At 42.8% G+C, this 12,953-nt stretch overlaps 1 protein-coding gene across 1 annotated transcript in view; it reads left to right on the top strand.

Moving 5' to 3' along the window:
• LOC141063339 (uncharacterized) overlaps nt 1-10,422 on the top strand; it is an 85,837-nt gene extending 75,415 nt beyond the window's left edge. The window contains 1 exon segment of the mRNA XM_073557386.1: nt 9,018-10,422. Within this exon segment, the coding sequence (XP_073413487.1) occupies nt 9,018-10,286 (1,269 nt within the window). The 3' untranslated portion in view covers nt 10,287-10,422.
• The last annotated feature ends 2,531 nt before the right edge of the window (nt 10,423-12,953 follow it).

The raw sequence follows: 12,953 nt of genomic DNA, 5'->3' as shown, positions 1-12,953 counted from the left end.
ATCATATTTTTTCCACAAAAAATGATCTTTTTGCCCTCCATTTTTTTTTCAAAGTGTATCAGGAGAAATTGGATCCCAAAAGTTGTTGTGAAATTCAGCCTGAGTATTCTGACACCCCATATGTGGGGGTAAACCACTGTTTGGGTGCATGGCAGAGCTCCGAAGGGAATGAGAGCAATATTGGAGGCAGATTTTGCTGGAAGTGTTTGTGGGTGACATGTCACATTGTCAGAGCCCTTGAGGTGCCAGAACAGCATAAGCCCCAAAAGTGACTGCATTTTACCAAATACTTCCCGGAATGAATTCTTCTCGTGGTGCAGTGAGCATACTGACCCCACAGCTGTTCCATAGAAAATTATACCATTGGGCAGTGAAGAAGAAATAATTACATTTTTACCACTAAAATGTTGTTTTACCCCAGATTTTACATTGGAAAATAGGTAGATAGGTAAAGGGTCACTACACCCATAGATGAATTCACAGAGGGGGGTCATTTCCCAAATGGGGTCACTTCAGGGGGGATTCTGCTGTTATGGTACTTTGGAGAGCCGCTAAGTGCCAGAACAACAGAATCCCCCCTAAAGTGACCCCGTTTTGGAAATGACACCCCTCTGGGAATTCATCTATGGACAGGGGGTGGCACGGTGGCTCACCAAGGACAACATCTGCAAGGAGTTTGTATGTTCTCCCCGTGTTTGCGTGGGTTTCCTCCTGGTCTCCGGTTTCCTCCCACATTCTAAAGACATACTGATAGGGAATTTAGATTGTGAGCCCCATCGGGGACAGTGATGATAATGTGTGCAAACTGTATGTGCGGAATATGTTAGCACTATATAAAAATAAAGATTATTATTATAGTGACCACTTTCACTACATGGATGATTTCCAGAAACTCGTAGTGGAAATTTCAGAGCAAAAATTGCAAAAATGTCATTGTAGTGCCCAATATATTGTGCCCAGCTTGTGTCTCTGGAGACCTCCCCCCACCTACCCCCGGAAATTGTTAAGTCAGCTCTACTCAAATGTGTCTGTCACTAAATAAACCAAATGCTTGAATGTCAAAACAGTTCAAAAACGTGGTTGTGTGTGGAAGATTGTAAAGCCGTCATGGAGGCATAAGGCTGGCAGTGATGGGCATTGTGGGTAATAATAGCGGGGATCATGCCTCATTCCTCTCTAGGAACATACACGACATCTTCTCTGGGGGTTCTTTCTTGTTTCAGTTACTGGGATGAGTGCAATAAAATGTCGCTCAGTGAGTCTTCTCATATCTTCAGATTCTACAGGATTGGCGGGGACAAAATTATCAAAAACAAGATTTACATGACCTTTTCCTGATAATCAAGGAAAGTATCTGCATTTCCTGCTTTTTTGTATAACACAAAAGAATTATATGTGGCCACCTGAAACAAATACATGACTAACTTTTTATACCAGATATATGATTTTCTTGATACCTGGTATGGCTGTAGAACCTGATCTGCAAGGTCCACACCCCCATATATTTGTTGTAGTCAGTGACAGACACAGGTTTTGGAGTAGTGGATCCCTGTTGGTCTGCAGTGGCCCTTGTGGCATCTGTGGGGATCAAGCTCAGGATAAAAATACTAAAGCCCTCGAAATCCACATCTCCATCTGACCCTGCACTTTCTTCGCTGTCAGAACATAAAAGTGCATAAGGCTACTTTCACACTTGCGTTTTTTTGCTGCGCGTTTTTTGCGCACACAAACGCATGAAAAAATGCATCATGAGTTTGAGTGCGTTTTTTGCAGGTTTTGGTGCATTTTATAGAAAAAAAACGCATGAGTTTTTTTGCGCATAGGTGCGCATTGCAATGAGCACGTATACGCACCCATAGACTTTAATAGATGTTTTGCTGTAAAAAAGCACATTGCGTGCGTATGCGTTTTTTGGGGGCAAGTCGGACGCACAAAAAAATATAACAGGATGCATTTTGTGCGCCCGAGCGCACACTGCAAAAAAACGCGTGCGCATATGTATGCACACCCATGTTAAAGTATAGGGGAAAAAACGCATGCGTTTTTTTTTGGGCTAAAAAGCAACGCAAAAAAATGCAAGTGTGAAACCAGCCTGAGCCTCCTCTGCACTATAATACGGACGGGCCATTTTATTCATTTTTATTTTTTTACCGGAAATAGAAAACTACGACGTGATTGACGTGACCAAATTATTGGGGAAGCAATTGAGAAAAGCCTAATTCTTTAGCCCCAACACTGACCCTAACTATAGCACTAACCCTAACCTGCCTTATCTGTATTGTTACTTTATAGCACAATCGCTGACTGACACAGCTGTTCCCAGCAGCACTTGTGACACTGTTTCTCCTCTAATCTCTCACTGACAGGAGATCTGAGGAGAAGCAGCGGTTTTTATGGGGTAGATCGCCCGGGAAAGTTCACTGCTACAACAAACTCTCCAATGATTTGTCTCATTGGCTGGTGTGACGCTGACATCATCAGGACCTGAACCAATCAGGTCTCGATGAGGTCAGGGGTCACAGGAAGCGTTGTGCGCCAGAATCCCCTCTTTATAAGCAGGGCCAGTTTTAGGCAAAGTGGGGCCCTAGGCAAAGTGTAAAATGGGGCCCAAATGCTCACATATTGCACATCACAGAGAAGCATTTTGGTTGTAGTTACATTCGCTGAGTTCAGGACGCTAAATGAGTGTGATCGTCAATATAGAAATCGTTCCACACTTGTTTCTCGGCCTCTTTCCACCATCTGAGAAAGAATGATGGGGACAGAACAATCACTATTAGATCAATCTGTCCCCAGACAGTATCATGTATGGCATCAAGCCGCACATCTACAGTTTACACCGGCGATTTGCTGCTGAGAACAATGGTTTTTGTTCCGGCTTAAACAATCCAATCACTCGATGAATATGCAGCATTTTGCTTGTTTAGTATAATACACCCCATAGTCCGCCATATATTATAATGTGCACCACAGTCTTCCATATTGTAAAATGCACACCCCATAGTCCTCCATATAGTATAATACACTCCCCATAGTCCTCCATATAGTATAATACACTCCCCATAGTCCTCCATATAGTATAATACACTCCCCATAGTCCTCCATATAGTATAATACACTCCTCATAGTCCTCCATATAGTATAATACACTCCTCATAGTCCTCCATATAGTATAATACACTCCCCATAGTCCTCCATATAGTATAATACACTCCCCATAGTCCTCCATATAGTATAATACACTCCCCATAGTCCTCCATATAGTATAATACACTCCCCATAGTCCTCCATATAGTATAATACACTCCCCATAGTCCTCCATATAGTATAATACACTCCCCATAGTCCTCCATATAGTATAATACACTCCCCATAGTCCTCCATATAGTATAATACACTCCTCATAGTCCTCCATATAGTATAATACACTGCTCAGTCCTCCTCAGTCCTCATAGTGCCCCATATAGTATAATACACCACCATAGTCATCTATGTAGTACAATTCACTTCCATAGTATAATGCACCCCATAGTTCTTCATATAGCATAATGTATTCCCCATAGTCCTTGATACAGTGTAATGCAGCCCACATATAGTATAATGCAGCCACCCCATAGAGCATAATGCAGCCACCCCACAGAGTATAATGTAACCCCCCATAGAAAAAAAATGCAATCACCCCTCATAGAATATAAATATAATACAGCACCCCATAGAATATAATGTAGCCCCAAATAGAATATAATACAGCCCACCTCCCCATAGAATATAATGTAGGTCCTTCAAAGAGTATGATGCCATCCTCCCTCATAAAATCTAATACAACCCCAATAGAATATAATGTAGCCCCCCATAGAATATAAAACAGCCCTCCTCCATATAGTATATAATGTAGCCCCCCATAGTATATAACACAGCTTCCCCATAGATTAAAATATACCGCCCATAGTATATAACACAGCCTCCCCCCATAGAATATAATATACCCCCAATAATATATAACCCAGCCCACATATATAACCCAGCCCACATATATAACCCAGCCCACATAGTGTATAGCATAGGCCTCATAGTATATAGCACAGCCCGCATAGTATATAGCACAGCCCGCATAGTATATAGCACTGCCCATATAGCACAGCCCTCATAGTATATAGAACAGCCTGCATAGTATATAGCAAAGCCCCCATAGTATATAGCACAGCCAGCATAGTATATAGCACAGCCCGCATAGTATGTAACACAGCACGCACAGTATGTAACACAGCCCGCATAGTATATAGCACAGCCCACATCTTCCCCCCCCGAGAATGGCCCCAAAGTCCAGTAGTCACTGTTATAGTAAAAAAACACTATCCTCACCTCTCATGCCTGCGCTGCTCCTGGCTCTTGTCTCACCAGCTGCCGATGCACTGCCTGGCACACAGTGAGTGCGCGATGACATCATCGCGCACCCGCAGTGTCAGAGGCAGAGCGGGGAATGATGGGAGAGGGAGCATCAGCTAACACTCTCTCCTCCAGCATTGCTTAGAACTGTACCAACAGATGCCGGTATAGTTCAGTGTGGTGGTGGAGGGGGGTCAGTGCTGGCAGCTGGCGGGCTCCCCTGCCTCACAGGCCCCATTGCATCTGTGTGATGTGCTGCTAGCTGGGGGCCCCTGGGGGAACGGGGGCCCTAGGCAGATGCCTGGTCTGCCTGCCCCTAACGCCAGCCCTGGCTATAAGGTGCGTGGGGTTCCCGATCAGCACGATAGGCAACTGTTAGGTGGATTCATAACTGGCTTAGTGATCAGACCCAAAGAGTGGTCCTAAATGACTGCACATCCAGTTGGAAGAATGTCTCAAGTGGGGTACCACAGGGCTCTGTCCTGGGCCCTGTATTGTTCAACATCTTTATCAACTATTTCGATGAAGGAATTGAGGGTAAACTGATTAAATTTGCTGATGACACAAAGCTAGGAGGGATAGCTAATACTAGAGAAGAGAGAGAGAGGATTCAAAAAAATATAAATAAATTGGAGCAGTGGGCAGCAACTAACAGAATGGTTTTTAACAGGGAAAAATGCAAAGTACTACATCTGGGCAATAAAAATAAAAAAAGCATATACAGAATGGGAGGAATAGGGCTAAGCAACAGCTCATGTGAAAAAGTCTTGGGTATACTAATAGATCACAGACTGAATATGAGTCAACAGTGTGATGCAGCAGCAAAAAAGGCAAATGCAATTCTAGGATGTATTAACAGAAGCATACAGTCTAGATCACGTGAAGTCATTATTTCCCTCTACTCCTCTTTGGTCAGACCTCATCTGGAATATTGTGTCCAGTTTTGGGCACCACATTTTAAAAAAGACATCAACAAACTGGAGCAAGTTCAGAAAAGAGCGACCAGAATGGTGACCGGTCTGCAAACCCTGTCTTATGAGGAAAGGTTGCAGGATTTGGGAATGTTTAGCTTGCAAAAGAGAAGACTGAGAGGAGACTTAATAACTCTACAAATATCTCAAGGGCTGTCACATTGTAGAAGGATCAACTTTATTCTCATTTGCACAAGGAAAGACTAAAAGCAATGGGATGAAACTGAATGGGAGGAGACACAGATTAGATATTAGAAAAAACTTTTTGACAGAGTGATCAATGAGTGGAACAGGCTGCCACGAGAGGTGGTGGATCTAATCCTTATAAACAGGGAGGAAATGGTTGAGGAGGTAAAAGTGGCTGGAACCCTAGGAGGTAGCGACCATGCTATTTTAGAATTTTGGATAACTAGAGGAGGAAGACCTGTGAAGACTCAGACGTCAAGGTTAGATTTCAGAAAGGCAGATTTTAAGGGATTCAGAAAGATAATTGGAGGGATCCAATGGCTGGATATCCTTAAAGACAAAAATGTCCAGGAAGGATGGGAAATCTTGAAAAATGAAATTCTCAAAGCACAGTTGTTAACAATTCCGAAAAGAGGGAAAAATAGGAAGCATTTAAGGAAACCAGGATGGATGAACACAGAACTTAAGCACATGCTAAAAAGGAAGAAAAAAATGTTTATAAAATGGAAAGAGGGAGGCATATCTAAAGAAGAATATAATGCTGTCTGCAGAACCTGCAGGGCACAAATCAGATTATTTAAAGCTGACAATGAATTGAGGCTTGCAAGAGATGTCAAAAGCAATAATAAAGGATTTTGGGGATATGTCAAAAGTAAAAGAAAAGTCAAAGATGCTATAGGATTTTTACAGGATGAAAATGATGAAATGGTAAGACAGGATGTTGAGAAGGCTGAACTTTTAAATTCCTATTTTGCATCTGTTTTCTCTCAGAAAGGAAATGTAACACCAACTGTTATTCACTGTCCTATTAAGGGAATAGAAGAATCCAGGATATCTATAAACAGAAAGATAGTGAGGAAACACTTAGCTAACCTAAATGAATTCAAGTCTCCAGGTCCAGATGAATTACACCCCAGAGTACTGAAGGAGATAGCAGAAGAAATTTTTGAACCCCTCTCCATAATCTTTGAAAATTCTTGGAGAACAGGAGAAGTGCCAGAAGACTGGAGAAGAGCAAATGTTGTTCCTATCTTCAAAAAGGGGAAGAAGGTGAACCCAGGCAACTATAGGCCGGTGAGTCTGACTTCTATACCAGGAAAGATCTTTGAACAAATTATTAAACAACATGTATGTCAATACCTGGATAAGAATGAAGTGATTAAACAGAGTCAGCATGGGTTTGTAACTAATAAGTCATGTCAGACTAACTTAATTTCCTTCTATGATGGTATCACTGATTGGGTGGATCAAGGAAATGCTGTAGATATAGTATATCTTGACTTCAGCAAAGCATTTGACAAAGTCTCTCATACAATCCTTATTGAAAAAATGACTAAGTATGGAATGGACAAGGCAACTGTTAGGTGGATTCATAACTGGCTTAGTGATCGGACCCAAAGAGTGGTCGTAAATGGCTGCACATCCAGTTGGAAGAATGTCTCAAGTGGGGTACCACAGGGCTCTGTCCTGGGCCCTGTATTGTTCAACATCTTTATCAACGATTTAGATGAAGGAATTGAGGGTAAACTGATTAAATTTGCTGATGACACAAAGCTAGGAGGGATAGCTAATACTAGAGAAGAGAGAGAGAGGATTCAAAAAGATTTAAATAAACTGGAGAAGTGGGCAGCAACTAACAGAATGGTTTTTAACAGGGAGAAATGCAAAGTACTACATCTGGGCAATAAAAATGAAAAAAGCATATATAGAATGGGAGGAATAGGGCTAAGTGACAGCACATGTGAAAAAGACTTGGGTATACTAATAGATCACAGACTGAATATGAGTCAACAGTGTGATGCAGCAGCAAAAAAGGCAAATGCAATTCTAGGATGTATTAACAGACGCATACAGTCTAGATCACGTGAAGTCATTATTTCCCTCTACTCCTCTTTGGTCAGACCTCATCTGGAATATTGTGTCCAGTTTTGGTCACCACATTTTAAAAAAGACATCAACAAACTGGAGCAAGTTCAGAAAAGAGCGACCAGAATGGTGACCGGTCTGCAAACCCTGTCTTATGAGGAAAGGTTGCAGGATTTGGGAATGTTTAGTTTGCAAAAGAGAAGACTGAGAGGAGACTTAATAGCTGTCTACAAATATCTAAAGGGCTGTCACATTGTAGAAGGATCAACTTTATTCTCATTTGCACAAGGAAAGACTAGAAGCAATGGGATGAAACTGAATGGGAGGAGACACAGATTAGATATTAGAAAAAACTTTTTGACAGTTAGAGTGATCAATGAGTGGAACAGGCTGCCACGAGAAGTTGTGAGTTCTCCTTCAATGGAAGTCTTCAAACAGAGGCTGGACAGACATCTGACTGGGATGATTTAGCGAATCCTGCTTTGAGCAGGGGGTTGGACCAGATGGCCCAGGAGGTCCCTTCCAACTCTACGATTCTATGAGTTCTCCTTCAATAGAAGTCTTTAAACAGAGGCTGGACAGACATCTGTCTGGAATGATTTAGCGAATCCTGCTTTGAGCAGGGGGTTGGACCAGATGGCCCAGGAGGTCACTTCCAACTCTACGATTCTATGATTCTATGAAACCTCCGACCATAGGCAAATGTCGGCTCTGCACAAAGCCCTGCTAGTGCTGACGTTTATCTACCGTTGGCAGTCATGAAGCGGTTAAGTTAAGGGTACCATCATTTCTGTCCAGGCCTATTTCATGAGTTTAATTTTTTTCATTCTGTGGAAGCAATGTCTGACTTTCATTTGTTCATTTTCATAGATTTTTGATTTATTATTACTTTTGTAAGATTCAAGTTATTTCTGTGACCATTGTGGGTTTTTCTGTAACTAAATGAGGGGTACCAGCAATTTAGACCACGTGTGTAGGAGGAGTGAATATTTTGACTCCACAGCCACTTCCCGGAAATTAACACTTAGTGGATGTTGGAGAGGGAAAATTACACATTTGCCATTTTATTACCCAGCACATAGTGCCCAGATTGTGCTCCAGGAGACACCGCAAATTAAGTGGATTCTTCTCACTATAATATTGGTAAATACAGGGATCCTAAATGTTGTTTGCGCACACTGCAAGACTCCGAAGTGAGAGCGGATTTTGCCGGATTGGGTTATAGAAACCTTGTTGGTTTTCAACAGCCTTTGAGCCACTAATAGTGCGGGAACCTCTGTTTCTCCATTGACAGATGATGGACCTGAGTGGGGACTTGTTTTTTGTGAGATGAGAATTGGTATTATTTTCGCCTACATAACATTGATTGGTTTCTTTTTATTCGATATTTGGGAGGCAGAATGAACAAACAGTTGAACACCACACACTACTGGTCCATCCAACAAGGTTTTCTATTAGACTGTGAACTGTCATTGTCTTGGTAAATAATTAAAGTTTTTTACATAAACTGTCTGTAAAAATGGCAAGCTAAGTAGAAATGTTCAAAAATATAAAACTCAAGGATATTTTATTAGAAAATAATAATTGTTTTTTATCTTAGCAGATGACTGTACCAGGAGATCAGAGGGACAGCTGACATCTTCAATTTTCAAATCTGATGATCTTCAGATCCTACAAGATACAACTGAAGTGATTGCTGTTACTCCAGATATACCATCATCCATTCACAGGAAAGATCTCTTATCTGATCCTATGAAACAGGTCCCATCTTCTGATTCATTACTGACTACTAAGGAAAATCAAAGTCACAAAAGAGGCATTAAAAAACAAACTGCTCCTAAAGCAAAGAAGTCATATTCATGTTCAGAATGTGGGAAATGTTTTACATGGAAATCACATTTTGTTAGGCACCAGAGAACTCACACAGGGGAGAAGCCTTTTTACTGTTCAGAATGTGGGAAATGTTTTACACATAAATCATATTTTGTGAACCATCAGAGAGCTCACACAGGAGACAAGCCTTTTTCATGTTCAGAATGTGGGAAATGTTTTACATGGAAATCACATTTTGTTAGGCACCAAAGAACTCACACAGGGGAGAAGCCTTTTTACTGTTCAGAATGTGGGAAATGTTTTACACATAAATCATATTTTGTGAACCATCAGAGAACCCACACAGGGGAAAAGCCTTTTTCATGTTCAGAATGTGGGAAATGTTTTAACTATAAGAGGGATCTTGAGCAACATCAAAGAATTCACACAGGGGAGAAGCCTTTTTTATGTTCAGTATGTGGGAAATGTTTTAGGCGGAAAGTGCTTCTTGTTACACACCAGAGAATTCACACAGGGGAAAAGCCTTTTTCATGTTCAGAATGTGGGAAATGTTTTAACTATAAGAGGGATCTTGAGCAACATCAAAGAATTCACACAGGGGAGAAGCCTTTTTTATGTTCAGTATGTGGGAAATGTTTTAGCCGGAAAGTGCTTCTTGTTACACACCAGAGAACTCACACAGGGGAAAAGCCTTTTTCATGTTCAGAATGTGGGAAATGTTTTAACTATAAGAGGGATCTTGAGCAACATCAAAGAAATCACACAGGGGAGAAGCCTTTTTTATGTTCAGTATGTGGGAAATGTTTTAGCCGGAAAGTGCTTCTTGTTACACACCAGAGAATTCACACAGGGGAGAAGCCTTTTTCATGTTCAGAATGTGGGAAATGTTTTAACCAGAAATCACATTTGGTTAAGCACCAGAGAACCCACACAGGGGAAAAGCCTTTTTCATGTTCAGAATGTGGGAAATATTTTAACCGGAAAGCGCTTCTTGTTAGACATCAGAGCAGTCACATAGAGGAGAAGCCTTTTTCATTTTCTTAATGTGGGAAATATTTTACTTGGAAATCAGTTGTTAATAAACATCAGAGACGTCACATAGGGGAAAAGACTTTTTTATATTCATAATGTTGGAATAGTTTTAACCAAAACTGAATCTTCTTAAATGGGTTGTCTCTTGTCATTCCTCATGTTTGCTGACAAAAGGATAAAACTAAACTTTATTAATTCCAAATGTAAAACTACACCCATAATTCACCCCCTGAAAGTTAATCAGTAGGTGACTAAGAGAAAAAATATGTACCCCACAGTTCAGTGTATAGGGTGAGGTGACGTATACACACTCACTCTCCAAGCCTCTCATCTCTGAGGGTTTCATCGTCCTCTCCAAAGGCGACTCATCAGGAGACTCTTTAATATTGACCTATATTCAAGCGAGACTAGACAAAAAACCCCTGAAACTATATACTGTGTAAGTTTATAAGCCCCTCCAGTGTCAGGAATAGATAGTATGTGACAATACAGTATAATTCTTGTGTTTTTCTCCTATAGGGACTGCCCTAGTTTGGTAATGTAACTGCTGATAATTAGTAGTGCAGACAAATTGTCCTAGACTAAACTCAGTCTTCAGACGGCCCAATATGGACCACTCAGGGAAAACTTACCTGCTCCAAAGATCATTAGCAGCTTCTAACTAATGGCCATGCTGCGGTCTGTCAGGGAATGAGTGCAATATCGGTATAAAGACTAGGGATATGTGCAGTCATAATGTCTGGGGGATCTGTGCCATTATTTAGTATGAATATGGAAATTATCTCTGAAAGGTAAGTGTTCCCTGAGCGGTATATACTGTATTTTCACATACTATCTATTCCTGACACTGGAGGGGCTTATAAACTTACACAGTATATAGTCTGAGGTCGCCCAATCTGGGACTAGTTTTCTGACTGTTTCGGTTAACATGATACATGATTTTAGGGTTTTCTTCGTCTAGTCCCGCTTGAATATAGTTCAATATTAAATAGTCTCCTGATGAATGAATGAATCCAGTGAATATTCATGCCAGCAGGAAGCCGGTGGCTGACACTGCGCGCTACTGAAGAGCAATGAATGCTCACTGCTCTCTGTGCGCACAGTCCCGGTGAGTACTCCGGCAGCTGCGCTCTGCTTGAGAACAACGCATGACGTCCCTGCCATGTGCTGCTTACAGGCATAAAGCAGTTGCTGGCATTGGAGCAGACGCTGTGAGGGAGCGCAAGGATAGGTAAGTGTAATGGGTTTTTTTTAATGTCTTCTGATGGGGCCATGCATGCCCGGATGGGGGTGGTGGCCAATTATAAGGATTGGGCCATACATACCAGGACCACAATGGGGGCCAATCATACCATAATAGGGATGGGGCCCTGCATATCAGGATAGGGATGGGGCCATGCATAATAGTATAGGGATGAGGGCGATAATTACTGCCAGGATAGGGATGAGGAGGCATGCATAATAGGATGGGAATGAGGAGTCATGCATACCAGGGTAGGGATGAGGGGGCCATGCATACCAGGATAGGGATGAGGGGGTCATGTATACCAGGATAGGGAAGAGGGGGTCATGCATACCAGGGTAGAGATGAGGGGGCCATGCATACCAGGGTAGGGATGAGGGGTCCATGCATAACAGGGTAGAGATGAGGGGGCCATGCATACCAGGATAGGGAAGAGGGGGTCATGCATACCAGGGTAGGGATGAGGGGGCAATGCATACCAGGATAGAGATGAGGGGGCCATGCATACCAGGATAGGGAAGAGGGGGTCATGCATACCAGGGTAGGGATGAGGGGGCAATGCATACCAGGATAGGGATGAGGGGGCCATGCATACCAGGATAGGGATGAGGGGTCCATGCATACCAGGATAGAGATGAGGGGGCCATGCATAGCATACCAGGATAGGGAAGAGGGGGTCATGCATACCAGGGTAGGGATGAGGGGGCAATGCATACCAGGATAGAGATGAGGGGGCCATGCATACCAGGATAGAGATGAGGGGGCCATGCATACCAAGGTAGAGATGAGGGGGCCATGCATACCACAGTAGGGATGAGGGATCCATGCATGCCAGGATAGGGATGAGGGGGCATGCATGCCAGGGTAGGGATGAGGGGGCCATGCATACCACAGTAGGGATGAGGGATCCATGCATGCCAGGATAGGGATGAGGGGGCATGCATGCCAGGGTAGGGATGAGTGAGGGATCCATGCATACCAGGGTAGGGATGAGGGGGCCATGCATGCCAGGATAGGGATGAGGGGGCCACGCTTGCCAGGATAGGGATGAGGGGGCATGTATGCCAGGATAGGGATGAGGGGGCATGTATGCCAGGTTAGGGATGAGGGGGCATGCATGCCAGGGTAGGGATGAGTGAGGGATCCATGCATGCCAGGGTAGTGATGAGGGGGCATGCATGCCAGGATAGGGATGAGGGATCCATGCATACCAGGGTAGGGATGAAGGGGCCATGCATGCCAGGATAGGGATAAGGGATCCATGCATACCAGGATAGGGATGAGGGATCCATGCATGCCAGGATAGGGATGAGGGGGCATGTATACCAGGGTAGGGAAGAGGGGACCGTATATACCAGGATAGGGGATATTAAGTAAAGAATTTACTACATTTTTTACCTAATTTCCTCCTCTAAAACCTAGGTGCATCCTATAGT

Source organism: Dendrobates tinctorius, unplaced genomic scaffold (assembly GCF_039654945.1).
Source record: "Dendrobates tinctorius isolate UK_male_01 unplaced genomic scaffold, ASM3965494v1 ptg000249l, whole genome shotgun sequence".
Taxonomy (NCBI): Eukaryota; Metazoa; Chordata; class Amphibia; order Anura; family Dendrobatidae; genus Dendrobates; species Dendrobates tinctorius.
The sequence above is the reverse complement of the archived record's forward strand: the minus strand, read 5'-3'. Positions and strand labels throughout refer to the sequence as shown.